This window comes from Pseudochaenichthys georgianus, chromosome 19 (assembly GCF_902827115.2).
Source record: "Pseudochaenichthys georgianus chromosome 19, fPseGeo1.2, whole genome shotgun sequence".
Lineage (NCBI taxonomy): Eukaryota > Metazoa > Chordata > Actinopteri > Perciformes > Channichthyidae > Pseudochaenichthys > Pseudochaenichthys georgianus.
The window spans coordinates 22,340,208-22,367,652 of NC_047521.1; the positions used below are offsets into that span (position 1 = coordinate 22,340,208).

The window sequence follows — 27,445 nt, forward strand, 5'->3', positions numbered from 1 at the left end:
ATGCATAGATAGTCTGTATGCAATGTTAACTGTTATTTAAAATATCAACTAACTGCGGCTGGATTTCTCTGTAAGATGAAGTTCAGTAGGTTGTAAATGTGTTGAGGGGGGCGGACACAGCGGGACTCTCCTCTGCTGTCCTGCGGTAACATTGTTGTGGAACGACGTCACAGCTCGAAAATGAAGGCGCAGAGGCAGCCATTACTGGAGCTTCTCTAATTATTTTATTCCAAATAAATACTCGTGGAAAACTCCCATGGCAAGAGCTACAAGTCAGCTGGTGAGTGTTGCAACTTTAACACGAATAACAGTTCGAAGCCGGCACTGAAAATGTACAGTGTGGGGGCTGTTTGACAACAAATAGTTACGTGGGGCCTTCATGTGAAGAGCGCTGCTAGTTTAACGTTACGACTCGCTAGCAACGTTAGCATGCTAATGTTGGCTAACAACACCAAAATGTTTCCTACGTTAATCGAGGTTCTCTAACACCTGGCTTGATCCATTATGAAAGGTGTATTCAATTATTTCGCGTTGGTTTAGGAGTTATTAACGCTTGCTGTTAGATGTATAGGATGTGTGACCATAACCCCCTTGGTTCGGTAACGTTATCTGTTGGCTGACGTTAGCTAAACATGTTCGCGCTTTCGAACGATGCTTGCTAACATGCTAACATTAGCTTTACTGCGATCCACCTTTTAGTTTAGGAGACAGTTAGCTTTTTAAGGTTATGGTTTTGTAGTTTCACTGTCAACCCATTAACTTCCACATTTATATACACACGATGGCACTCTAAATTTGACAAAGTAACATAATGTGAAAACGACACAAGGTTTTGAAGTTACTTGTGTTACCTGGCGTGCTAACGTTAGCTAATTGACTGTTAGCGTTAAGTTTATAACTCGCTGTCAGTGATGGCCGGCGTTATTTGACAAGGCAGCAGGAGCTAACGATAGCTAGCAGGCGTTAGTTAGCAGGGAAAGTTCGCACAGGCCTGTTGTTACGTTCAGGGTTAGGTTAACGGTAGCTGACATTTTATATCGACCACTGCATGGTTGACCAATCGTACTGGGTCAGTAGATAGTTATACGACCGGTTGGCAACCATACAGTATAGTCCGGATAAGGCAGCTAAATGGCCACACCTTGGTTTTGAATGAGAAGAAGCTAGGCCAACAGAAGTAACTAAGAGTTGTTAGCTGAACAACACTCAGCACTGACTGTTACAGTAAGTTAAAAATAACCAAGTGCGGTACGAGCACCACACAGTTTGTTGGAAAGCACAACCTGTCGCCAGTGGTGAAAAGTCACCACGTAGATTTACTCAAGTACTGTACTTAACTACAATTTTGAGTTACTTGCACTTTACTTGAGTATTTACATAGTATTCTACTTTGTATTTCTACTTGACTACAATTCAGAGGTAGATCGTGTACTTTCACCACACTATATGTATTTAATACCTTTGAATTTAGATACACCTTTAACACTCTAATGCATCAATATTTACCATCAAACATGTGATATATATTATTTATAGGCCAATCTGCATAATGACTACTTTTATTTTGGTACTTGCAGAATATTTTGATGCCAATACTTTTCTACTTTTACTTGATTCACATTTTGGTTACAGGACTCTTACTTGTAACCGAGTATTCCTACACTGTGTTAGATCTTGTACTTAAGTACAAGTAGAACTGAGTACTTGTTCCACCTCTGCCTGTCACTGTATGTTATCTTTGAGTCTTCAACAATCATTTGGTGGGTTTCTCGTCAGTGCTTGTTTGTGTTAGCTGCCATGTCAGCTTTCACATCAAAGCAGTAACTTTGACATAGTTTATACAACTTTAACACTGGAGGGTGGGACCACCGGGCTCAGAAGCGGCTTTTCCAACAGTCGTTGCCTGTCCTTATCACCTCTAGACTTTGTTCCTCAAGTGGTCTCACTTTAAGTGTATATTTAAGTTGCTATATCCTCACAAGAGTGTCAGTTGCACTACATTTGAAAGGGCAACCTTGGAAAGTGGTTTTACTCTATCCAGATCCTCTATGCCCTATCTCTTCAAGTGATTTCCTGGAATAGGTAATGCAATTGCTGGTTTTGATGGACATTATATTATTTTCATTACAGTCAGCAGAACCAGAAAGTGCAACATATTGTATATTAATTTGGGCTGGGTAATGAATACATGTTTCGTTTTTTCTTGTATCCCGATTGTGTCATCCTATTTTTAAGGAGGTTTCAGAAAATGTATCATGGTGCACATTATGCAAGCAAATGCAAAATATGTTTTTTCTCACAATTCAAGAGGAAAATACCTAAAATTATCATATTTTATATTGAGTTTCTCACCAAGTCCGCTATATTTCTCAAGAGACTCCTTGAGCCACATGTGGAACAACATATAACTGATATATTCTCAATGTCCCCTCTCCTGTTTCAGTATGATGTTGTGCCCATTCAGCCCAGCGTTGTCATCTGTTCCTGCTCGCATCCATCAATGGTAAGAAATCACCCTGACTCCTGCTCGCCACTTGCTATCCCGGGCGCAAGCAGTAGCCACTGTCCCAGCATGGAGGGCTCAGAGGCTCGTGGTGTAGGAGCGTCCGCAAGCAGCCAGGGCTCGGACCTCCGCGCACAGCCGACTGCCCAGGCCCCTCAGCCACGCAGGAAGAAGCCGGAGGACTTCAGATTTGGCAAGATACTGGGAGAGGGCTCCTTCTCTACGGTATGTAACCTGCATTCCTCTTAGCGTTTTAATTATCCCTGGGTAGATGTTGCTACATGCTCCTTTTGATTAATGTCCTTGGATGAGTCATCCTCAGTTCATTCGAGTGGAGTTGACAAAACAGGCTCTGGAGACGTCAAGTAATGTTTTTTTTTCTTCTGTTTTTTTATCCCTAAGGTTGTTCTGGCAAGAGAGCAGGTAACAGCGAAAGAATATGCAAGTAAGTATAATGCACCAGCTTTTTGTAAATGACACTTTATTATCAAGATGGGAAAATTGCTGCATGTTATTTTTTACTAAAATATCCTGACTTTTCCTTTCCTCCCTTCCAGTTAAAATTTTAGAGAAACGCCATATTATGAAGGAGAACAAAGCCCAGTACGTGAAAAGAGAAAGGGATTTGATGTCAAATCTAGATCATCCATTCTTTGTTAAGCTGTACTTCACATTTCAAGATGATGAGAAGTTGTGTATCCTTTCAACATGTTGGTCAAGTTTTGTGGCATACTAACAATTTACCAGTTATTCAATTGTGTTGTGACTGATTCTAGTAATAAAATTGTTCCTTAACTAGCTTTTCTTAGATTTTGGTCTCAGCTACGCCAAGAATGGAGAGCTCCTTAAATACATTCGCAAAATTGGTTCTTTTGATGAGACCTGTACTAGATTCTACTCGGCTGAAATAGTTTGCGCTCTAGAATACTTACACAATAAGGGGATAATACACAGGTGAGACTTTTTTTACTTGTGTTGTATCATTTACTAACCCTTTGAGACGTTGTCCCAAATAAGTTACAACTGGTTTGTCCAATTTCAGAGATCTGAAACCAGAGAATATTCTTCTGAGTGAAGACATGCACATCCAGATAACAGATTTTGGGACGGCAAAACAGTTATCATCAGACAGTAAACAAGGTATAACAACAATCTTGATTTGACTTCTCGGTGTAACAAATAACTGTATTTGCGACGTGAGTTTAGCATTGTATATTCTGTGAGCTTGAGAAAGTTAAGAATCCCTTTTTAACCACTTATTTGCATTATTTTGGCAGCGAGAGCAAACTCCTTTGTCGGAACAGCACAGTACGTGTCTCCGGAGCTGCTAACAGAGAAATCCGCTTGCAAGAGGTAGGAAGTTTGATTCACATGCTAATCATTGTTCTGTTTTCATTTTTGCCCAATAATGGTCGCATCTAATTTTTAACCTTATTCCTCTATCTGTTTTCCCTTTTTTAGCTCTGACCTCTGGGCGTTGGGATGTATTATCTATCAGCTGGTGGCTGGTTTACCACCGTTCAGAGCTGGGTAAGTATTTTATGGGGGCATTTTATGATCTCCGCTCAGTTAATTGTAATAATGTCATGCTTAAATAAAGGGCTGGCTGTGTGGTTTTGCTCTATTAACCATTGAAGATTACTGTTCAGGGGTAGACATTAAGGGTAACATTCCACTGGCCCTCCGGGCCGGTGGAATTTTATTATCACTGGCCCCACCATTGTAACCACTGGCCCAAGAGCATTCGTCCAAAAAAATCGACTAATAATGAAGAAAATGAACACTTGTTGCAATAGTAATTTATGCACAAACTACATTACTACTTTTACTACAACATTTGAATAATCAGTTCTTCCTCATTTTCCTCAATTGTTCATATCTGGTTTATTAAAATAATTATATTGTGGTCATTGGTAAAAAATGTCTGCTATTATGGAGTATTATTATTAGTATAATGCGCTTTCTGCCTTCCTGTCATCAGGAGTTAGAAATGTAATGGCTATGTAATGGATTAGATTAGAACCTTCATTATCCTAAACTGCTGGGACATTTCCCGAAAGCCAATACCTTTTTATATTTTCTACTCTTCACTTACATAGGTCGGCATTAATGTACAGAGCCGACTAAAGACCTTGTTTATATTGGCATCATATAGAGTGGTGCAGTGACGCGTCCTAAAACCAGGAAGTAAGCTGCTGGGTCCCTCGACAAAAAGCAATGGGATTTCTCCACAGGGTTTAGGAAAATAGCTGGAAATAAGGTCTGTAGAAAACGAACCTGTTTGATAAATGCACATTTTGTTCAGCCGGATAATCTCCACATGTCTACCCTACTTTTATAAATGTCTAATCATAAATCTAATCGATAGATTTATGATTCGAAAATTAGAAAAGGGTACTAGGACGCGTCACTCCACCACAATATAGAATTTAGTATAATATAATAATTTAATATAGAAGCCAACTCCATCGATCAAGCCAGTGTGGCTGAAACTTTCTCTCCCTCTTCTTCTCATGCTCCCTGTCACTCTCCTTTATCTCCTCCGGTGACTTTATTTGAAGATTGTTTTTTGCACGGCGCTTGGCCGGTTACCGCTGGCATTAAAAAAATGTTTGCTAATGGTTAGGCGGCGCGAAAGTCTGTAGTGAACGAGCGCGGTCCCGCTCACATCACAGGAGCCTGCTCGCGCTGCGCTCCGCACCCAACAACGACAACCGCCTCATGAAACGCTATGTTGTAGCGTTAATAAACAAAACCATTTTACAAAATTGCTAGTCAAAATACCTATACCATAGGATCGTTTTGTTTTTTTAAACAATATTTTTAGTGGCCCGAGCGGGCAAGTGGAAAGTACGTTATGCTGGCCCGGGGTGTCTAAATAGTGCATCCGGGCCAGCGGGCCATTTATAATGTCGAGCCCTGCTGTTAAATGTTATTTAAAACGCACTACGAAAGACGACAACCTTCCCCTGTATTTAGCCAAAACACTTCCTTAACAGTGTCCTTTTTTTGTTCTTTTCTTCTCGTGTTTCATTCCTTGTAGAAATGAGTACCTAATATTCCAGAAAATAATAAAGCTGGAGTATGAATTCCCAGAGAAATTCTTCCCCAAAGCCAAGGACCTCGTCAAACAGCTTTTGGTAGGTCATCAAGAACCGTGATTCATGTCTGTCAAATCTAATTTAATGTTAGTAATATCTGTGGTGATATTAATTTTGTACATATGGTTGTCAGCTGGGGTTGGTTAAATACTGGGCAGTGCTTTTCTAGTGAATGGAAACACATGTTTCATCTGTTTATTCCTCAGTCACTTGACCCTTCCAAGCGGATTGGGTGTGAAGAGATGGGAGGGTACGACCCTTTGAGGCGGCACCCCTTCTTCGACATCATCTCCTGGAGTGACCTACACCTACAGACTCCCCCCAAACTCACCCCCTACCTGCCAGCCATGTCTGAGGATGATGAGGACTGCTATGGAAACGTAAGATATTTGATTATGATCCACCCTTTTTTAGGTCCATTGTTAGCTTCATTGGAAATGGGGGTTCGATTCTTTGTTGTGAAATTGATGATGAACAAATGGCAAAAAATTACAATATTTTCTCCCTTGAAATCGCAGTACGATGACCTCCTGAGCCAGTTCAGCAACATGCAGGTGGCCCAGTCCAGCTCATCACACTCCCTGTCGCCACATGAGTCCACGCCCCCTCAGAGGTCCAGCAGCAACATCGAGCAGTACATCCACGACCTGGACAATAACTCTTTTGAGCTGGACTTGCAGTTCACTGAAGAAGAGAAACAGCTATTGCTGGACAAACAGACCACTGGAAACCCCTGGTAAACCTCCTCCAACATGTGTATTACAATGCTGTTATTTCATTTTTTTAAATATAAATAATACTTGCATGGAAGTCCTTCTCATGTACAAGAAATATGGAGCAAAGTTGGATCATAATGTTCATTGGTTGAGGGATAATTAATGTTTTAATGGGTGTCAGTAATTCACTGTTGCTTCATCACACAGGCACCAGTTTGTGGAGAATAACCTGATCCTGAAAATGGGCCCGGTAGATAAACGAAAGGTGGGTGTGAATTCTAGGCCGAATAAATCATATATTTATTGTATTGATGTATGTTTATCATCTATTTTATTACATTTCAAACTGCCAGATGGATTATAGAGAAGCTGTTTATAAAAATATAAACAGGTTTTTCTAGTTAATGTTGGCTCAGCATAAAGCCATGTTATTGCTCTAACTGATGGCAGATAGGAAGTAAGGGGGAATTCCCTGTGCTGAGGAGTCTTTTTGGCCTCATAGCCCCCTCTGTTGGTGAACTAATGTCTCGAGACCTTCCTTTGCAGGGTCTGTTTGCTAGACGGAGACAGCTGCTTCTCACTGAAGGACCACACCTGTACTACGTGGATCCTGTAAACAAGGTCCTGAAAGGGGAGATTCCTTGGTCCTTAGAGCTACGCCCTGAGGCCAAGAACTTCAAAACCTTCTTTGTTCATACGGTAAACAACTCTTTCTGCTGTCCTTCCAGTATGTTTTCCTCCAGCGGCATGTTGAGACTTGCCTACTGATTAGATATCCCTTTCATGTTGTTTACTTTTTTAACTTTTTTTTTTTGGTTGCAGCCTAACCGAACATACTATTTGATGGACCCCAGCGGAAATGCTGACAGATGGTGCAAGAAGATCCATGAAGTGTGGAGAAAGATCTATCAAAAGCACCAAAACCCTGGCCTATAGGAGCACAGTTCCTCTTGTGGCCACTCCTCTTTTAGCTCTGAGGCCAATCACTGAGCAGAGTAACACCCTCTTTAGTGCCCTTCATCACCGCAATTTAAACAAACTCTTAGAGACGCTGGCATCTAGACCTTGTTTGTTTTCCTGAGTAGAACCATGGGAAAAATACAACTTTGGATTCAGGGTTGCTTTGCTTGTTCTTTGTGCTCTCTGTGAGGCTTCTATTGCATTTTTCCATGTATGGATGATAAGACTGCCACCATGCACATCTGCTTTTTGTACATTCTGCAGGGGGGGAAGAGAAGTGCAAGCTTGTCCTGTAGAGTGACACAAGCTTGGGTACTGCTAGGACTATCTCAAATGCAAGGACTGGTTTCCTGCTTCAATGATACCATAACACAGAATCTAGCTTTTGTGAACCAGAGCCTATCCTGATATCTTAATTCAACCATATCCTAATCTTACATCGTACTTGCAAGCTGTAGTCAGGCCCCACTTCTAGAGCATATACTCCATAGTTGTAACAGATACTGTAAGCTGATTCAGTCTCACACGTTTACCAAACTCAAATCCTATATATATTTTTGTCAGAGCCCATATGTTCCCTTGGTATTTGAGTTCTTTTTTAAGTCTCCTGGTACTTGCTTATTGCAGTCCAATTAAGGTCTCGTCGTAACAAAGCAGAGCGCCGGTCTGCAGTGAGACTTGGGTCTGAATCAGTCTCTGTATAAGTGTGAGCCTTCCATAGCTGTTACTGAGGATGTATTGCTAACAGGGGGCGGGTAAACATGCCACTAGCTTGTACTTCCTAATCATAACTTGCTTATCTTTCCTGCATGGCCAGTTTTGTAGCTCAGCCTTGTCCGCTTCTCTCTCCCAGGGCACTGGAGATATAGTTTATTCAAGTTTAAAGGTGGGTATTTTTGACTGCATTGGCAACCATAGCGATTATTATTGAATGATTTGGCTGTTATGTACCATTCACTGGCTATTTCTTTGTGGTGTGAATTCTTCAATTTCTTTTTCGGTGGGATAGTCGGCTCATCTTCAGTACGTCCTATTGAAAACTAAATCTTATGTGCTGACCACCCCATGCTGAACAGAAAACCCTCATCAACAGTGATACATACACATACTATCATTCTCTGAAGCAATCACAGTAACGCTGTTGTCCCTGGACAAGATGGCAGAACTGCCTCATTGGGCTCATCGGCCTATCCTTTTGTTTTGGTTCCATTCGGCCTGTTTTATTTCATTCTCTGATGTTTGGCCCAATAGAAATTAAAGCGATTGATTTGTGCTATTGTTTTAGAAATATGATGTATTATCATAATGCTTTTAATTTGTTGACATATTACCTTAAGGTCCTTTCCAAAGGCCCTCTTCCTTCAGCTGAGTCTGTGTGCAGTGTGTGATTGGAGTATAGGTGAATAGGACCCTCTGGCCCTGGGGCTCGATGTGGTTGGATGTCAGTAAAAAGATATCTATCTGATCCAAATAACCAATGAAATTGCTGTATCTGTCTATAAAGTTGAGGAAGCACTAGAGACGTGTTCACCTCTAGTCTAGAAAAATTGTTTGAATCAAGTCGATGGCAGTCGGTTACATTGTGTATGAAATACTCTACCTGGCTTGTAACTGACTAGAACTGTGATGTACAGATGATGTATTATTAAAATCTGAAGCAAGTAATGCAATGATATTAGGATACAGTTTTTGTATTTTTATTCTTGTATAAGGTTATTTGATGGCTATTGTTTAGCCTCTAGTTCATTCTGTGTTATTTAAATTCTAATATATGAATCATATTTGGATTGAAGTCATGTTCAGGGGCCATGTTGTGTATGTATTGAGATGTAAAGCCTTTGAATGTGAATAATTATTGTAAACTATAATATTTTACAGCTTTTTTCTTACTATATCATACATTTTCTATTTGCTCAGTGATTTAATCATATTCTGATAATTTAATGAATCTGTTCATTCTCTCTCTGATTATTTGTGCGCTAGGTCAGTAGATGTTGAATGATGAATTTTCCACTTAATGCTTGGTAGTCCAGTAATTAAAGCATGTAGGGATTTAGGCATACAAATAAAGCCATGTGTCCTGTCTTCTGTTAACGACCGCAGTCATGACACAGAGAAAGCAGCAGCATTCAGTGGCAATGGCATCTCACATTTTGCAGCATGTAAATAAAGTTCCGGCCCATTATCATCAGTGTTTTTGTGTCGTGAAAATTACTTTCATAAAATGTACACTTTCATTGCAAAAATACTGAAGATGAAAATAAGAATTAGGTTTTTGACGCCTAAAATGCAGTGGTGTAAAGTAACTAAATAGAAACTAGTACTGTACTTGAGTACAATTTTGAGGGGGACTTTTCTACTGTGTACGTATACTCTTTTACAATTCCTACATTAATCAAAAAACATTTCCTTTGCAGTTTTATGATGTGAAATATAATTAAATAAGCCTTTGGTTACACCTGGAGTAACATTCACAATCTACCCTGCAGTATACAAAGTAAATATAATGAGCCGCACCTTTATTAGCTTTGAAAACACTTCTGCATTCATAATTACAATTAAATCATGCGATTGTGATGTCCCATTCATCGGCTCAACATGATATTTATTCATTTGAAATGGGCCGATTTGCAGAATGAGTACTTTTACTTAAGTATATTTTGATGCTACATGTCTTTCTACTTTTATTAGAGTCACATTTTGATTGCAGGACTTTCACTTATAAGTTAACAGACTATTCCTACACTGTGATACTTCACTTACAGTACAAGATCTGAGTACTTCTCCCCCCTCTGCTAAAAATGACATTTTAATACGATGTGACATTTCCAGGCTGTCAGTATCAAGAGGAGGACCTTTTATCTGCGGATAATACAAGTGGCTGTCAGTGCTGCTGGAGTGGGTTGGTAGGAGTGGCTGAGGCGCTGGCAGTCTGCTTTGCATGAATCGTGGACTCCCAAGTTTTTAGTGGCTGCAGCTGAGATATTTCTTGTCAGCCGCACACAGCCGAAGCGAGGGCGGAGGAGACGAGGAGAGGGATGGCAGAGAACAGCTCCGAGACAAGCAGCTCCGGACACCGGAGATGTTTGGCCCATTCTCTGGGGGAGAGAAGCACTTCAGCCTGTATGGGGTCATCGAAGTGGATTCGGCTGAACGTCGGGGGAACCTATTTTTTAACAACGAGACAGACGCTGTGTCGAGATCCAAAATCCTTTCTGTACAGACTGAGCCAAGCTGACCCCGAGCTCGACTCCGACAAGGTAAATGCTATGCTAGCTAGCACTGTAGTTATAGGAGCGCTAACTTTTTTTTATTTTTTACGCAAAAAATTCAAATTTTTGCTCACTTTATTTTTTTAAGCAGTTATGGTGGCTGTTGCCTGCGTTTATCAGCTTGCTTAACCAGACCCAACACTTTGTAAACATTTGTGTTTCTTTGTACTTGGTGCTTACTCGATTTTTTTCTGTGGCTAGGTAGCATTAGCACGGTAAGCTAGCTAGATTCCGACAGTCACCACATGACATTCGATCTTTCTGAGCCAGACGTTGATGCTAATGTTCGTAGTGGCCACACGGCGGTAGTACCCGTGACGTAATTTAGCTCAAAACGTTTGTAAATCAGCGGATCATTTAAACAAATTAATAAATCAACTCCCCAATACAAACACTTTTATAACCCGTGTTTAAATCATTAGGGTGTAAACGCTGAAATCCTGAATCTACAGTCATTTTATTCTACATATGACTGAGCCGAGAGCAGGAGATCGGAGGGGAAAACTCAAGTGCGCATGCTCAATGAGCCCACCTACGGTTACTTTCTGAATATACAGTCGCCCCATTGAGGGCTTCATGCGCTACTGATGAACTTTCATAGGAATGAACGGGGTCCCACATCCATTGCTGTATCCAGTTCTCTTTATAAATCCACGGGTTATTTAACAGGATAAATGGTTTGGTATTGCACTAACCTATATGTGTCTTAAAGTGTTTAATGGAGTCACATAGCTTTTCCAGTGAAAATATTAAGTCGCCCAGCAGTTGCAAACTTTCCCTATCTGAGGCCGTTTGCATTGCAATGCACTAATCGAGGTATCAAATGTCAGCAATAGTGACACCAATCTAATTTTCTCCATTATTGACAAACAACTACTGTTACACATTTGCTATATATAATGTAACTCGATTTTGTGTATGACTGTAGATACTTTAATATTTGATCTAAACCGTAAGTGGGTTATTTTTGCTCTGCTGCAACAATAATAATTGCATTAAAATATTTAATAGGGCTTCTTCTAAAGACAACATCTTGAAATCAATATTGTATCATATTAAATTCGTTTAGAATAGATGTACTTTATTGATCCCAATTAGGGATTTATTTTCGTCACAGCAGCATGTAAACAAGGCATTGTACACAATGTGAAAATTAACAAACGTAAAATATATACATTCATATTGACAGTGAAAATATATACATCTGTAGACTATCTGTAATATATTCACTATGAAGGGCTTATTACAGATAACACAATTTAGAAGTAGGATATTATTGACATTAAGTGTTAGCATATTAAATATAAATGTAAAAGGTGTGTCCAGATTAATATTGGTTTTGCTGCACTTTATATCTAAAGTTCTTTGACTCATCCGGGGATAGTAATGTCGACAAGTGCTATAATTAACTTCTCAAATGATCTACACATATAATACTTTATTGCTCGATCAATTTGTGTTTTCTCCCCCTCTCTCTCCCGGGGTTAGTCTGTTACTCTGCTCTGTTTGCTCTGCAGTAATCAGCCTGTGTGCTGGTGGCGAGGCTCCCCTAATGAGCACATAAGTCATTGCCAAGTGGGGTGAGGTGCTGCTGACAACTGAGAGCTGGGGATGAAGTCACTCATCTGCCTGAATGGCCTCAATGCTCCAGAAGCAGACTTCTCTCTGTTGGTCCATCTGCTGGTTTTAACAGCACTGTGTGCTTTATGGCCGCCGGCACTGCCGAACACAATGTATTAGTGTCTGTATGCATAGTGTAATGTGCTCTGCTTTTCATCGTTCATTTTACTGCCCCATTATTCATTGTTTTCATCTACTTGCACATTTTAATCTTCACCCCTGCCCTCGTTTTTATACTAAGCTGAAGCCGTGGCGCATCTCATATTTTCATTCAAATAATATTAATCTCTCAATAATCAGCTTGCTATTTTGTCAGTTTATCCTCCCATGAGTAACGGATCAGTCCATCTCAATCCCCTTGTCTTAAGTGTATCAGACTCTCAAGCCATTACCGCACCACTCTCCTACAGGCGGTCTCATTTAAGATAGCTTCCCGTAAAGGATATCATTAGATATTATATCACTTACACGTGTGTCTCAAAACTATTTACACTGACATGATTTGATCTAATCTACAACTGACCTAAGAAGGCCAGGTTTCTTTGCATCACACAATCCTGCAAGAGAATAGGAAGCCGAGTAACAGATCTGTCTCCTCCGGCAAGAGAATAGAAAGCCGAGTAACAGATCTGTCTCCTCCGGCAAGAGAATAGAAAGCCGAGTAACGGATCATTGAAGAGCTCTTTTTTTTTTTAGAATGCAGTATTGTGTTTCCCAGCCAAGGAAATGAGTGGTTCAGTATTCAGTCACGCAGGCGGACGTGCATAAGCAGGACTCTTGAGGAGAACTGCATTATTCATGTTGTTGACTGGAGCCTCTTTTGCACATTGGGGTGGATCAGGGAGAAAGTGGAGGAAGTGCTGTCACGTGCACGGCCATAACAGCAAAAGTCTTATCTTTACAAATATTCTTTTCAAATAGTTTACCACGCAGTTGACATGCTACTCATTCTTGTCATGATTGCGATATTAAAACTAGGTTTGTTGAGACTTATGTGACTAATTTCTGCAGCAAGATCATAATCAGGTATTGTTTTCAAAATGTATAATTGTCTAATCAACGGGCTGAGAGTTTTCAATAGGCATCCAACCAACTCCCGCCCTCAAGCTACTCAGCTCAGGACCTCTCAAGTAGAGACCCAGCCTTCTAGCTTTGAGAGCTGCATCAATCTTTCAAGCACCCCACCACAAAGGACTCGTGTTCCTTCAGCATCTTTATTCTTTTCATATTTATATCCTTTTGCTGGCCAAAGAACTTCCCTGCAGGATGTGTGAGAGAAATATGGCTGCATTTAAAGCCCTATCCAGCTTGTATGTCATGCCTGAGCAAACTGTGGGAGGCAACGTAAATATTTAACGGTGATTTCTCGGTCTCCTCCTGCTCGGTCTTCTTGCAGTAAGTGCTCAACAGGACACTGCAGAATACTATTGGCCTCATTAGTGTTAAAGCAACTCAGTCCTTATAATCCAGTCCCTTACAGTTGATCATAGCCTTGTGTTTCAGTGAATTAAAATGTCGTCATGTGCAATATTATTCTGCACCAAAGTCAATCATTTCACCCGCAGCCCCTTTTTCTTATGCCAGGAGAAAGCTCCAGGTGACTTTCTGGCTTGCCAGCTTAGCCGTGGAGCTACTTAACAGCCTCTTGTAATGACAGCAAAGCTTTTAGGGGACTTCTTTAAAAGGAGCCGTTCATTTACTGCCTGCAGCACTGCTCCATCATAAATTGCTCTGCAAAAACGCACTGATGGTGTTGCCTTGTTGAAATAAAAAAAATCAAAGAAAGGCTCGTCTTTCCTCTCGGCCGTAGTGAAAGGTTAAACTCTCATTCAAATGCAGTGTGAACTATCTTGACATATGAGATGGTTTTGCATAATATAGCCTCGATGTGATGGTGTGTATTATTTAGCAGATGAAGGCTATTTGACTATGCCATTACGGTTTGAACTCCGGAGGGACTCCTGGCTCCAACTCTACAAGGATCAGACTTCCACTTGGCTAAGTAGCTACAGTCATGTGACTCAGGAGATCTACTGAAACATCTTTAAGCGGTGTTTCTGCACTGGGCACTCGACTGCAGTGAATTCCGAGCAGCGTTTGATAATGCTTTCCTTTCTTTTTATTCCTGCTCTGAGCTAATTGGAAATGACTCCATTTTCCCTTTTGTGATAAATGTTTACCATCTGCAGTATTACTTTAAAGGGCTATATGAAATGTAGCAGTGCATTTACCCACACCTGTCTGGCTGGAATTGTTCCATTTGAACGTTTGGTGCACACCCACTGTTGTACTCCTGAGCAAACATGAAGAGACTTGTCATTTTGTTGAATTATGGATTGACTTTCAGTGTTAATGTATCTGCAGAAAGCCCTATGGACGTCACATGCTTGGAGGGTGGGTCACCATGCTATTTCCTGTGGGAGGATATGTATTGTGTGTATGATAAGGTTAATACGCTACACTTCCCTTTACTGTGAAGCCTTCCCTTCTAATTGGCCCAATTTTAACTTGGCTTCAGTTGGAATCCAGTCGTAAGGCTTTGCTCTTGTTACTGTTTATATGGATGCTTTGCACTTTAAATATGTTTGTATGGCCAAACCACAAAACACCATGTAGCTCGCCTGACCTACACTGAACTGACCTAGTTTTGGTAGTTATTGTTGACATTTGTCGGGGTATTTGTTGATATCATCTGATGTTGTTGGTTTAAGCCTTGTCCCGTGTAAATCTAGCGTTTTTATTCAATTAATAATTCATGTATGAATATATAGTGTCTATTTAGGTGGGTTTTTGTAACTGTCATCACTTATATTGTTACACAAAGGTGGTGAACTTTCACAGACTGAGTTTCACACTCATTCACTCAATTTATTCATATTTCCCTTTAGTTTTTCTGCCCGTTTTTATAGCACATCCCAACCGACCTCTTTCTATTGTCACACTGTCTCCTCTGCTCGTTGCCCAGTGCTCCCCAGCCCGGGCCCCCAGAGACAGTCTTTTGTTTTGAATTAAAGACACTGTCCCCTTTGTTTAAATGGCCCCCTCTCTCGTAGATGCATGTACACCCAGAACAGGCTCCTCATCATAACGGGTTCAAAAGCAACATGTTTACAGAAGGAGACGAGTACACACCCATGGTAGCTTTGAGTGTTTGATCAGTGGGAGTGTTTTAAGGCATTATACAATAGTTTATTTTTATAGTGCATCAGCCTTTTTTCACAGCAGACCTTTTGACTGGTCATAGCAGGATAAGCACAGGTGTTGTAATACTATTTCCGATGACTCGGGTGTCCCGAAATGACAGTGAGCCGGCATGCTGAATACAAGGAACCCTGACACCAAAACGGTTAAATGACTCGATTGATTAAATGTAGTCCTGTGAGTCCTACTGTCACATGTCAAAACGTTTTCAGGGTAAAGGTGACGGGCCCATATCAAGCTTCCATTCAACCAAGTTTAATACATCCCATCAAGGGAAACACCCTAAAATAAACAACCCAAAAAACGGTGTGTTTATGGGATTGTTGATGGTGTAGAGCCAAAAGGGAATTGAGAGGAGACATCCTTAACTCTCAGGCTTTCCAAATACCCCTGTAATAAGGCAAACATATCGGCAACGTGTTATATTTAAGCATATCAATCTTAGCAACTGAATTATTTTGAAAGATTTCCCTATTTTCAAGAGCACTGGGGATATTTTCGGCCTGCTCCTTGGAAAGTTATCGTTCCAGCAGTAGTTCCCAAACTCGGAGCCATTCCAGTGGGGATGCACTTAATCAAGAGAAAAATATGAAGTGAAACTAAAGTTTCACATCTTATGCCAAGACAGACATTTTGACCCGTCACACAAAAGGTACAATGAGTGATATTAGTCATTGCTGAAATTGTAAGACTTAATAACTTAAACTTCTCCGTCATAGTTTTTGCTGTAAAAAAGCTTTGATAGATTTAGGGAGTAATGCTAATAACAACTGTGCTCTGATGCTGCAATGGCAAGTTTCAGGACTGCAAGTTTTCAGAAAGCACACAATAGGTACAAGATGGAGATATGTTTGAGAGGAATTAAAAATACAAACCGGTGATGCTCATGGAAGCCACGAGTTGCAGCTTAACCACTATGTGCACTGTGTGGTTTGTACGTGGTTAGCTTTGCAGCTCGAGCCTCGTCTGTTTCCTCCATGCAGGCCCGCTTGTGCTTAAGCTTGTGCACTTCACTATAGAAATGTAAAGAACTGACGCGGGGCATTACGACCAGAATAGAGCTCCATTAAGCTCCAGTGGGATCTTCTTTTTGCATTGGAAAGGAGGTCAACTAGCCAGGAGGGTTCAGATTCATTACAAAAGGAAATGCACTAGGACCGTTTCTCATTATTGAAAAGATGAATGGGGTTTCAGCTGAATCCATCTCTCGGCCTGTGAAGACGAGCTAACTGAAATGTGCACATCCTCCTTTGCAGTGTATGACAATATTGAACCAACCAGCAAATGTGCTCCTGAAGCCATGTCGCTCGACCAATGCAAAGTCAAACATCCTGCAGCACTGAGAATTAGCACAGAATTGGCTTAAGGCCTGTCGTCCGTGCCTGCAGTGTTTTACTAAATGCCAATGCGTGTTTGACTCACTAAATGTCGCATCGTGTTAAGCTACTTTTGCTGTGAAACGAGAGTTGGCTGCACATGCATGTAACAGACGAGGCTAATTGTTGAAAGCCAAGGTGCTTCCTCCCGCTCCCCTCGGTGGATTCAGCCTTCTGTTCCGAATCTTTTTACGTTCTGCTCTAATTGTTTTAGCGTCCTCTTCCCCCACGAGACAGAGTCGTTCTAATCGCAGTACTTACAGAAATAGAGGGAATACCCAGTGGTTGTGGTGAAATTGGGATCAAACCCAAGGCCTGTGGGAATATTGAAGTGATATCCCAAAGCTGCCGTTCGTGTTGTCCTCTGTGCGCGCATGTGCTTTAAACCCCTGTAGAGATTATCAGCACAGGAGCTGACCTCATAATTCTCATCCCTTGAGTTTTGTTCACTCGTGTTGTTTTTTCCCTCCACAGATTATATTTCTCATCTGATTTAAGCCTGCTCATTGTCTCCTTATTAAAGCAACACTGGCAATATGGAAATGGGAAATAAAATGTACGATGAAAGGATTTTGAATCTCTCCTATTCTCTTTTCTTCTTGTTCTCTTAACTGTATCCACAAAATGAATATTGCTATCTGCTTCAGGTTTAACTAAAAACCAGGCTGTTGAAGCGAATATTGAAAGAGTGAAAACTGTGTTGTTCTTTTTATCTTACCCTCCTATTCCTCTGCTTTTCAGGATGAAACTGGTGCCTATCTCATAGACAGAGACCCGACATACTTTGGGCCGGTGCTGAACTACTTGAGGCACGGCAAACTGGTGCTCAACAGGGACCTGGCAGAGGAAGGTAACGTCTCCGTGGAGATGAACTCCAAGAAATGTGTTCCAAAATACAGCTGTCCGTAGCACAATACACACATTGGTGACACACTTGTGAATACCTGTTCTCAATATTTGAGTTCATTACTGTGGATTGGCTGTCATTACATTTACCTTTACATTATCAAGGGATTGTATGAAATGGATCGACATGCTGTTGGGTCATGTTTTATATTACATTTTTCTAGAATATCTTTGTGTTTTTTATTACTCCTATTCCAATCTCTTAATAATCTTATTAATTATTACTCTTACGAAGTTCTTGCTTTATTGCTATATTATATAATCATTCTTTCAGTGGCCTAAAACAGCCTTCTAAATAAAAAATATTATTGCTAATTATTTCTGGGACAATAAATCGTCCCCCAAAATGACTCATTGTGACCGGTTTAATAGATATTAAAAAAAAAAGGTAATATTAATGTAGCAAAGAAATATTGCAATCAATCAGAACTGCCCACATGTCTGTCACATCTCAGTTTAACAAAATACAATTCATATGATTTAGAATATAAGAATAGATTTCAACATTTTGCAATCACATCAAAATCCCTAAAGTAGATGCACTTTCTAGCAGTACCGGAATAAATGTGCCTTTTTTAAAAGCCTAAATGTTTCTTTTGTTCTGCTTTAGGCGTGCTAGAAGAAGCCGAATTCTACAACATCACATCATTAATAAAGCTCATCAAGGACAAGATCAGGGAAAGCGACTGTAAAACATCACAGGTACACCAGGTTCTTATTTAAACCGATTTCTCTATGAATGTGTCACTCACTCCTGTCCTGTTAATTTTGTGTTATCTCTCCCGTGGTCCCCCTCTCAGGTTCCAGTGAAGCATGTGTACCGGGTGCTGCAGTGCCAGGAGGAGGAGCTCACGCAGATGGTGTCCACCATGTCCGACGGCTGGAAGTTCGAGCAGGTAAGTCTCCTCCTGCAGGATGGACAGCAGCAATCCTCCTTTCATGTTGCTTCACCCACCCCGCTATGCTCACATTGACCCAGAAAAAGTCCAATCCTAAATATTGGAAATGGCTACTCACATATATTTTTTCAATGTCCGCATACATGATCCGGGCATCCCTTTCTGTGCTCTGATTGGTTGTTGCAGCTTGTCAGTATAGGTTACGGGCGGGCCCACCAGTCAGAGTTTCTGCTGATTGTGTCAAGGGAGGTGAAGGGAGAGGCGTCTGCTTTGCCAAACAACAGCGGACAGGTGTGTCTAACAACTTTCTGTCCACGGGCTGGTCACTGCATGGTCCCCATGTTGTCCATACACACCCCGTCGGCCATGTTTGTCCCAAGTAGACTCATAGCTGTTGGTCTTTTTTTGTGTTCATTTGTACTGCTTGCTCACCAGTGAGGCTAAGAGAACATGACACCTTTTCTCTTCTTGTCTGTGATTCTGTTTTATTATGCTTTTTTTTTCCATACTGCATTCACAGTTTTTAAGCCTTTCCACAGCTCTCCGTGTTCTGCTTTAATTTAGCCACTTGGCTGTTTTTGGTGCTGTGCTGTAATAGTGCTGGTCGTGGTGAACTGTTCTCCTCCCCGTTATCCGCCCCATCATCTTGTCAACAGATTCAAACATTCAGAGTGAACAGACCTAGTGTACATGAGTTATGTTGAGCCGGAGCTAGTATTTCTAATGAGTCTGGGTGTTGTGTTATGTGTGAATGAATTTCCCTGAGACAGGGGATCACTGGCTCTCCCATTAGAGCTGAAATCTCTCTAATCTCCTAATCTCCAAAGGTCAGATGGAAACTCCTAGAAACACTCCTTATGCAAAGCTTAAAGCTTGGTCGTCAGCGCAGGAAAGTCTTTTAGGGAGATGAGATTTAAAGACCTACTGCTGCGTTAAGGCTGCATTAATATAGACAATTTGTTGAAGTGTATTTTACCCTGAAAGCCTTAGGATTTGGTGCTTGTTGAGTCTTAAGCAGCGTGACAAGTGGAATCCATGGTAGGTAGTTGAGATGATTTGGTCTGCGTTGAGTACTAATGTGAGAGAGATTGCTTAACAACAAGTCTCCGGCAGCAGCGGCTAACGAGGAGCTGCATGTCTGAACATGCACACCTGGGCACAGATGGTATACATGTAGCCTGCAGTGTACACACACTTAACATTCAGGAACACCATTTTCTTTCTTTCTCATGTTTTTAAAGGTGTGCATGCAGTTGGTTTAAAAACATCTTATGTCCTCCCTTTTTTAAATGATCCTCTTGTGTCTTTTATTCCAACCGACATGACTTGGAACAGGGAAACTAGAAATGACCACGCTTATTGTATTTTAAGAAGCCATGTGTGGGACGCTTTTCATCACAATAATTTTTCTGACTGACATATGTGATGCTCAATGCAAAAAAACACCTGCTGTAACAAGCAGGAGCTTTACATATCATTTGGTTGAATTTGGTTTTTTCTTCCTCTGGTAAGACATGCAGCTAAAGCCTCATTTAATGCAAGAGCTTGCAAAGAATATAACATACACTACAATTGGCGTAATTGTTGAATATTTTCTTTCAATGATGTGCCCTAGACTTCTGCTTTCAGACGTAGTTATTTATAGGTTATTACCAGAACTGATGATAATCCAATGCAGAGCCAATAATGTAATATAATACATTATTTTATATTTATTATATATGTATATTTATATAGTCTTAAAGTTGCAACCGGCCCTTTAGTGCAACCATAATGCTGATGTGGACCGCCATGAAATTGAGTTGGACACCCCTGAGCTAAAGGGTTAACAGACTCATTGTAATTAGTGCTGATTGAATTGATCGTAATTCACATGGCAGTTAAGGCACTGGAGAAGTCACATGTTCTTTGACCTCTAACATTCAAGCCACTGAGTCTAAACATTTAATGATGGGATTATGCAATTGTGTAGTTGGCTCTTTCTTTGCTTTGGAGTATACTCTTATTTCTAATACTTTGCATACATTATTTTCTCCCGACTTTTTGTTGTAAACAATGCTGGTCCTCTCGTGTCACGTTCCTTTTTCCCTGTTCATTTCCAGAAGAAGCATGCCTGCCCCCTGTGTTCGGGCCCTTGCACCTGTATTTATTTAACTCTCAGCTGGTGATCTTTCTTCTTTCTGTGGGGTCTCTTCTGCCATTTATTTGATTATCATTGCTTTATTTCTGTGGACCACCAATTATTTTATTCCTCTGTCATAACTTTGCTTTTTAGTTTTCAGTTTGTCCACGATTGTTTTATTTCTGCAGGTCCTAAAAAAACACCGTTTGCCTTTTTGTAATTGTAGTATCTTAAAACCCACATATTTCTATCCCCTCTTAAACTCTTGAGCCTCGAGATGTTATCAAAGGGTTTATTAGTTTAAACTATTAAGAGGGTTGGCCTAGTGGTCTTGGTGTCACATCTAATTGTGCTAAGATGTAATCCTGGGTTTAAATCTCACCCCGGTCTTTTATGTGGCGTCCCCTCTGTATCCCATACAATGTGGTGAATCTAATTTAGACAAACTGCAAGATAATTAATTATACAAACAATCCTAAGAGTTAAAGTTACCCAGGGCACTCTCAAATGAGTCCGTTCGAACCAGTTTGAGCTCCAAAGCAGCTTTTTGAGGAGCTTTACATTTGAGTTGCATGAACCTGTCCTCCTTGATTAGTTGTCTATCATTACTTGAAAGTCTTTGTAACTGTTTTTCCACCAGCTTTATAAGTCTGAGGCTAATTCTTCCTCTCTGCTCTCATGTCTCTCTCTAGCTGGTCAGCATAGGCTCCTCTTACAACTACGGAAACGAAGACCAATCCGAGTTCCTGTGCGTAGTCTCCAAGGAGCTGCACAATCAATCATACGGGACAAACAGTGAGCCCAGTGAGAAGGCCAAGGTAAGTGTGTGTGTGTGTGTGAGGCCGGTTTGAAAATCCATCCACAGCAAACATCTGTGAATGATGGCCTGTGCTGAATGTTTTAAATGCATTGCATTTATGAACATGCCACCAGGGGACTGAAAGCCCCTCTGGTTTATTGATGAGAAGGCTCTATGAAGGAGAACATTGTGGATACTCAGTCCAGTTAACAAAACGGCATGCCTGTGCAAACCACAAGTGATGAGAGAAGGGGATACAAATGTAAGCAAAGCGACAGACATTTTGACGTGTTTGGCTGGTCCTCCGGCATTAACCATTTTAATGTTGACCGTGCTCTGGGCATTAAGAGAGGACGGGTCTGCAGATAAGTGGTGCTATGGGGAAGGTCTGCCATTTTCTCCTGGGCTTTGGGAGCGAAGCAGGAGGCGTTCACTGCCCCGAGGAATTCAAACTCCCATCGGCTTGTCCCTGCGGGGGCCTCGCACCTTAAAGGCGACTGCACACGTTACGCTGTGTAGTCGTGCTGCTGTTTCTTTTCATAGGAAGAGTCAACCCTACCAGAGCATTTTTCAAACAAATGTAGAGACTTAGAAGGGACTTACTTGTTTCCAGGGGCATCGTACCCCTCTAGGTATGAATACTTTTATGTCCTCTGCAAAGAATTTCAAACTAAAAAGATCTCTCCTTGTTCTATAACGTATTGTTTGTAATAAAGGACACCATTTGCAATCAGTTGTCACTACAGCAGGCAGACGGGTGCTCCTGGACACATTTGCATCTTATTTGAGTGTATTTTTGTGGGTTGATGTGGCCCTCTCAACAATAATCCATTAGTTTTATTTACCACCTGTTCTCTTGACATACATTTATATGGTCTATTACTTCACAACCTGCCTTTCCTGTCTTCTTCTGTGGTGTCTGCATGTTGCTCAGAGCGAGGCAAAGTCATGGATTAAGACATGAACGACTCTGATTTAGGTTCTTTATGACTCACTGAAGAGCGCTCATCTGCTCAAAGTCGCTCCACCACACCTCTTCAATTGGTCCCTCTCTTTTCTCCCCGTGCCTCTTTGATGCAGGTTGCATTTTTTAACAACATGTCAAAGATGTTAAGATACTTAAACCACAGCAAAGGAAGGATGATCAGAAGCCAGATGGTTCCTGCTGAGGCCGGTTGAACACTTCTTTACTCTCCTTTTTTTTTTTAACCAGATGGGAAGAGCTCCATTTGTTAGTAGTGGAAATAAGAGCCCTGTAATGATTGCCCTGCTCTCAGCCCTGGTTAATGGACTCCATGCTGAATCATCAGCTGCTGCCGTTTGACTCACTGTCCCTCACTCAATGACATGTGAAGGGAAGGGTGGGTTACTATGCTCCCATTGTCCATTTAATTGTTAGACATAGTAGTAGTTGATGTTTTGACTGCACTGGCTTGTTTTTTTAAAATCTGTCCTTTCTTTTAAATAAAAACAGTGCCATAATTAGGAAAACTATGTATTATTTGAAGCACTATAAAAAGATGCATCTGTCCGGCAGTGGCTCAGTCAGTAGGGGCTTGGACTGTGAGCCGTAGGGTCGCCGGTTCAAGTCCCCGACCAGACCTGAAATATGGAGTGTGGACTTCTACTTGGAGAGGTCCCAGTTCACCTCCTGCCCTGCCGTGGTGCCCTTGAGCAAGGCTTATGGACTATTGTGATGTTGTCTACCAAAATGCACATAAATCAGATCTTGCTCCACTCAACATAGCTGACAACAGACTATGCAGATTTGTTCTTGGTTGCCCTTTTCGTACACATCACAATGTAGAACCAACTTAAATGGCCTTCATTAAATGTAAGAAGACACACGCATTGGCTTCAGCTGATATTTAAATGCATTTATCTTAACTATCCCGCTTATTTAAAGCTGTATTTTGTACCCTACTCGCCAAATCATAGAAACATTTTTCTGTCCCCTCTGCAAAAAAATCTATTGGCAGAAGAGCGTTCATGTTCAAAGCCCCAACAGACTGGAATACTTTACCTGCTGCTATTAGATCTCTTGCATCATTGGGTATGTTTAAACATTATCATCTCACTTTCAGCTGCTCTGCACTTGTTATTGATGAAACTGATCTGCTCCACTGTCTCTCAAATTGTAATGATTGTATGCATTGCTTGAATTTTACTTAACAGACTGTACGTGGTTTGTCATGTTTTTCTTTTTGCCTTTTTGTTTATGTATGTCTGTAAATTGTTGCTATTGTCGGGACCCCCGTGAAAACGAGATGCTGCATCTCAAGGAGTTTATCCCAATAAATTCAATGTCTATATATGTAAAAGAAAATGCAGAATGACCCTGAACACAAAGGACTGTACAGATTCAAAGTTTTAGACCATGGCATTTTTGTTAATGTGATCATGTTTTGGTCTTTGCAGATCCTTCAGGAGCGGGGTTCCCGGATGTGAAGAGGACTCGGTATTATGAGCTCCAGGTGTTATGATGCTCACATATCATCTCTGAGGAAGAACGTTTGGCAAAATGGAGATTTTGGAGAAGGAGGGGATTGTGCATTTATTTTGTGGTTTCCCCTCCATTTTAGTTTGTATCTTTTGATGTAAATAAGTCTGTTTACTGACAATTTGTGCCTGTACATTTAAACTGGACCTTTTTTTTGTTTTAGAATTAGCGGCAAGTTTTATTTTCTAATTGAGACTAAAGTATTGCTATCTACAAATGTTTTATGCTATAAAGAAAATGGCCGTCATCATATAAGGCCAATGATTCACTCAGGGTCATCTATTGAGTTAATTCTTATATCCTCCTACTCAAGGGCCTGCTAAGGGATCACTATGGTCTTTATATCTATTGAGTATCAGAATCATTGTTCAGAGAAGTTAAGAAGGGAATTGTGCATTTATCTAGCACATGTTAAAGAGTTGGGCTATTCAATGTCAAATTCACCCTAAAAAAAGTAATATTTTCTCAATGTTTTCAAACAGTTACACTGATATTTATGATCATGAGGATCTCAGCAGTACAACACACACATTTCCAGATGCATTTGAAGCATTTCACTTTGAATCAAAATCTTTATTTACTGTCAAAACTGAACAGATATGTCGGAGATTAGATACCGTAGGTTAAGGGGAATTAGGTTATTTATCACTTGCACAGCTTTTATTGGTGTTGGAAGTGTCCTGTTAAAGAAATATGGAAGTCCCATTTTAACATAGACTAAATAAGGTTATCATAGCGATACAGCAGAATATCTGATACGAAGTGCTTCTTAATTGATATTTTATCGCTGTAAAATAAATGTGTAGCTGTTTGTGGCACCATGCACTCTATCTTGCCATCTTAGTAACACTATGACCCACAGATAAGGCCAGTGTGTGCTGTGGGATTAAATAATTATGTGTTCAGGAAGTTTACCCCCCTGTATTATAAGGATAACATGTTTAAGTTTTGGATATACATTTAACACACTCAAATATATTGTTTCAAAGTAAGATTTCTGCTGCTTCTGCAAATGTGGACTTTTAGAAGAGGTAATATCGCTCTATAAATGTGCAAATCTATATCAAGTTAAACCTGCCAGACATTTTTCTTAACTCCTCGTGTTCATAAGTCAAAGTTAACTGCCGATATAGTCAGAGGTGTTTAAAATGAATTCTGTTTTACAATATTATTCTTTGTCCCGTCAGGAAAAACCTCCTCGAGACAAGGGTGTGTTTTCCCCCCACACACTTTAAGGTTTCCCTAACTGGTTTATTTTATATGTTTGAGGGAACATCACTTTTATTAAGATATTTTGAGGGGAAGTGTTTGTAGTGTGGGGTGGGGGTTTGAGGACAGGAACTGCTCGAAGGCAGCGGTGAAGGACTTTTTTTTTCTGTTCATATCCAGAGGATTTTTGTTTTGATGTAAATAATCCAAATTCAATATTAATATTGAATTCTTTAAAAAAAAAATGCACGTTTTGTACACTGTATAGAAATCACAACTTGGAATGGAAGTTGTTTATACTGGATCTTTAAGAAAATTAGAAAACCTTGACGACGTAGACTTTGCATTGTTTGTACAGGAGATTCCTGACACTGATAACATGCCTGGATCATGTTTTGATAACCAATAACAAAGCTATACTTGGCTGGCTATGAAGTTGACTGTTACATTTACACACAAAAAAAAACTGATGTATTTTTCCTGCATTGTGATTCTTCTAAGCATTTTGAAATGTGTAGATTTCGTACACAACATTACAAGCACTACAGTGTAAAAAACAAAAATGTGCACATTGCTTACAAGCCTGTAATGTTGTAAATGTAAATACTGCATTTTAGAACACTTTTTTTTTATATATATAGAAAGTTGTTTTCAGGTTTGATGTGTGGTTTTTGATAGGTTGGATATTTCATTCACAAATAATCATTGAGTGTTGCCTTTTTTTTTTCCCAATGACCAAAATCCAATGTCTTATGTGTTTCATACACATTGATCCATGTGTCGGGGACGAGTCAACTTTTCTTAGCGCTGGCACACTTTGTACATATAGACTTGTTAACTACACACAAACCTCCATTTACTCACATGTAGACGTATACACTTGACTAAAACCATTTTTATATTGTCGGGGAAACAAGTATGAATGCATGTTTTTGATATATACACACAAACACACACACAAGGGCTTTTAAAGTGCAACATTTGACATCTGCAAAGAGTTTTAATCAAAGTTGACTGGATTTCCTGCCAGAGCTAGGCTATGTTTACATTTGCTATAGTATTCTGAAGCCTTCCAATTATGTACTGTCTTGCACTCCCTCACACACATTCGTCTGACTTGTGTGACTGCACCAACGGAAACTAGCACTCCACATGAGCTGATATTCACACAGATGACTCCATACACTTCTTAAGAGCCTATGCTGGAGCGTTGCAGACAATCTTGCTTTCCATCCTTCTCCGATGTTAGAGATTCTCACTTTTAAACGGATTAAACGTACCTGCGTCAGCTCTGAGTTTATTTGGGTATTTTTAGACTTAATTTTTTTCTGCGATGAGATTGTTTTGGTTTTGATTGGTTAAGATGTAACTTCATTTGAGGTGTTTAACTGCTACATTACCTTATATTGCCCTTCACAAACTGGTTGTCTGGTTGAGCATTTCATGTGATGGACAAACTTATCAAATCTGTAGCCTAATACTTATAAGTGCCCAGTTTGTTTTGCATTCAAGTCATAATCCACAGACCACTGTAATGCATGATTGAAGATGATCACACTTGTAATCAGAGGGAATGAACGTGTCATTTCTCCTCAATCTAGCAATTACATTGATGAATAAGATTCTCATATCACTACATAGATCACTATTCTATATGATCTTATGCAATGTTAAACATGTACAAACTAAGTATGAGGTTAAGGGGATAGATCTATATGGTCTTGCATAAGGTAAACCCAATAAAATGTTGTCATTCATAATGTTACCTGTGTGATTTATTTTTCAGATATTACCGTGTGGCTCTGGCAGTGTAAATTGCTTTGTATTTCTCATTTAAAAATAAGAGTACATATACTTTTTTTTTTGTTAAATAGTCGTAGTTTCCTTACATCTCTAGCAAAAAATGTATAAATCACAAGTCCTGTTTTTTGGATGAATAGCGCCCTCTTGTGTCTTTTCCTTGAAACAGGCTGCTAATTACTTAGTTGCCCTAAAACATCCCTGACTAGAACTGTAGACAATTGTTTTTTTATTCGCTTTGTTTGCACTGCAATATACAACAGTGTTGGGGTATCTGTTATTCACAAGAAAACATCTCAGAAAGAGTAATCCAAACTGTTAAGAAATTGTAAATATGCTATTTAATTGTCAAACCTAGTCGTTTGTGTTAACGGTCTTTAGTCTGGTCAAAGATGATTTATAAGGGAAGATGTAAATCCACCTGTGTTGAAGGACATCGCACCTAGTCTTTTCTGATGTAT

General features: G+C 40.2%; 2 protein-coding genes across 3 annotated transcripts; both read left to right on the forward strand.

Annotated features, from left to right (window-relative positions):
- The first annotated feature begins 134 nt into the window (after nucleotides 1–134).
- pdpk1b (3-phosphoinositide dependent protein kinase 1b) lies at nucleotides 135–9,471 on the forward strand. The gene is made up of 14 exons (XM_034107266.2): nucleotides 135–280; nucleotides 2,444–2,728; nucleotides 2,906–2,948; nucleotides 3,061–3,198; nucleotides 3,313–3,457; nucleotides 3,546–3,643; nucleotides 3,781–3,856; nucleotides 3,965–4,033; nucleotides 5,547–5,643; nucleotides 5,811–5,984; nucleotides 6,123–6,340; nucleotides 6,528–6,585; nucleotides 6,867–7,019; nucleotides 7,143–9,471. Exons 1-14 carry the CDS (start codon nucleotides 257–259, stop codon nucleotides 7,254–7,256), a joined length of 1,692 nt encoding a protein of 563 aa, XP_033963157.1. The 5' UTR covers nucleotides 135–256; the 3' UTR covers nucleotides 7,257–9,471.
- A 666-nt stretch (nucleotides 9,472–10,137) lies between these two features.
- On the forward strand, nucleotides 10,138–26,944 carry kctd5b (potassium channel tetramerization domain containing 5b). 2 transcript variants are annotated; one of them, XM_034107256.2, is made up of 7 exons: nucleotides 10,138–10,540; nucleotides 17,491–17,599; nucleotides 18,266–18,357; nucleotides 18,456–18,551; nucleotides 18,741–18,845; nucleotides 21,369–21,494; nucleotides 23,894–26,944. In XM_034107256.2, the coding sequence occupies exons 1-7, from the start codon at nucleotides 10,319–10,321 to the stop codon at nucleotides 23,921–23,923; spliced, it is 780 nt and encodes a 259-aa protein (XP_033963147.1). In that variant the 5' UTR covers nucleotides 10,138–10,318; the 3' UTR covers nucleotides 23,924–26,944. The 2 variants fall into 2 exon arrangements, with proteins under 2 accessions (XP_033963147.1, XP_033963148.1); XM_034107257.2 differs by lacking the exon at nucleotides 18,741–18,845 and having other exon boundaries at nucleotides 10,139–10,540.
- Nucleotides 26,945–27,445: the final 501 nt, after the last annotated feature.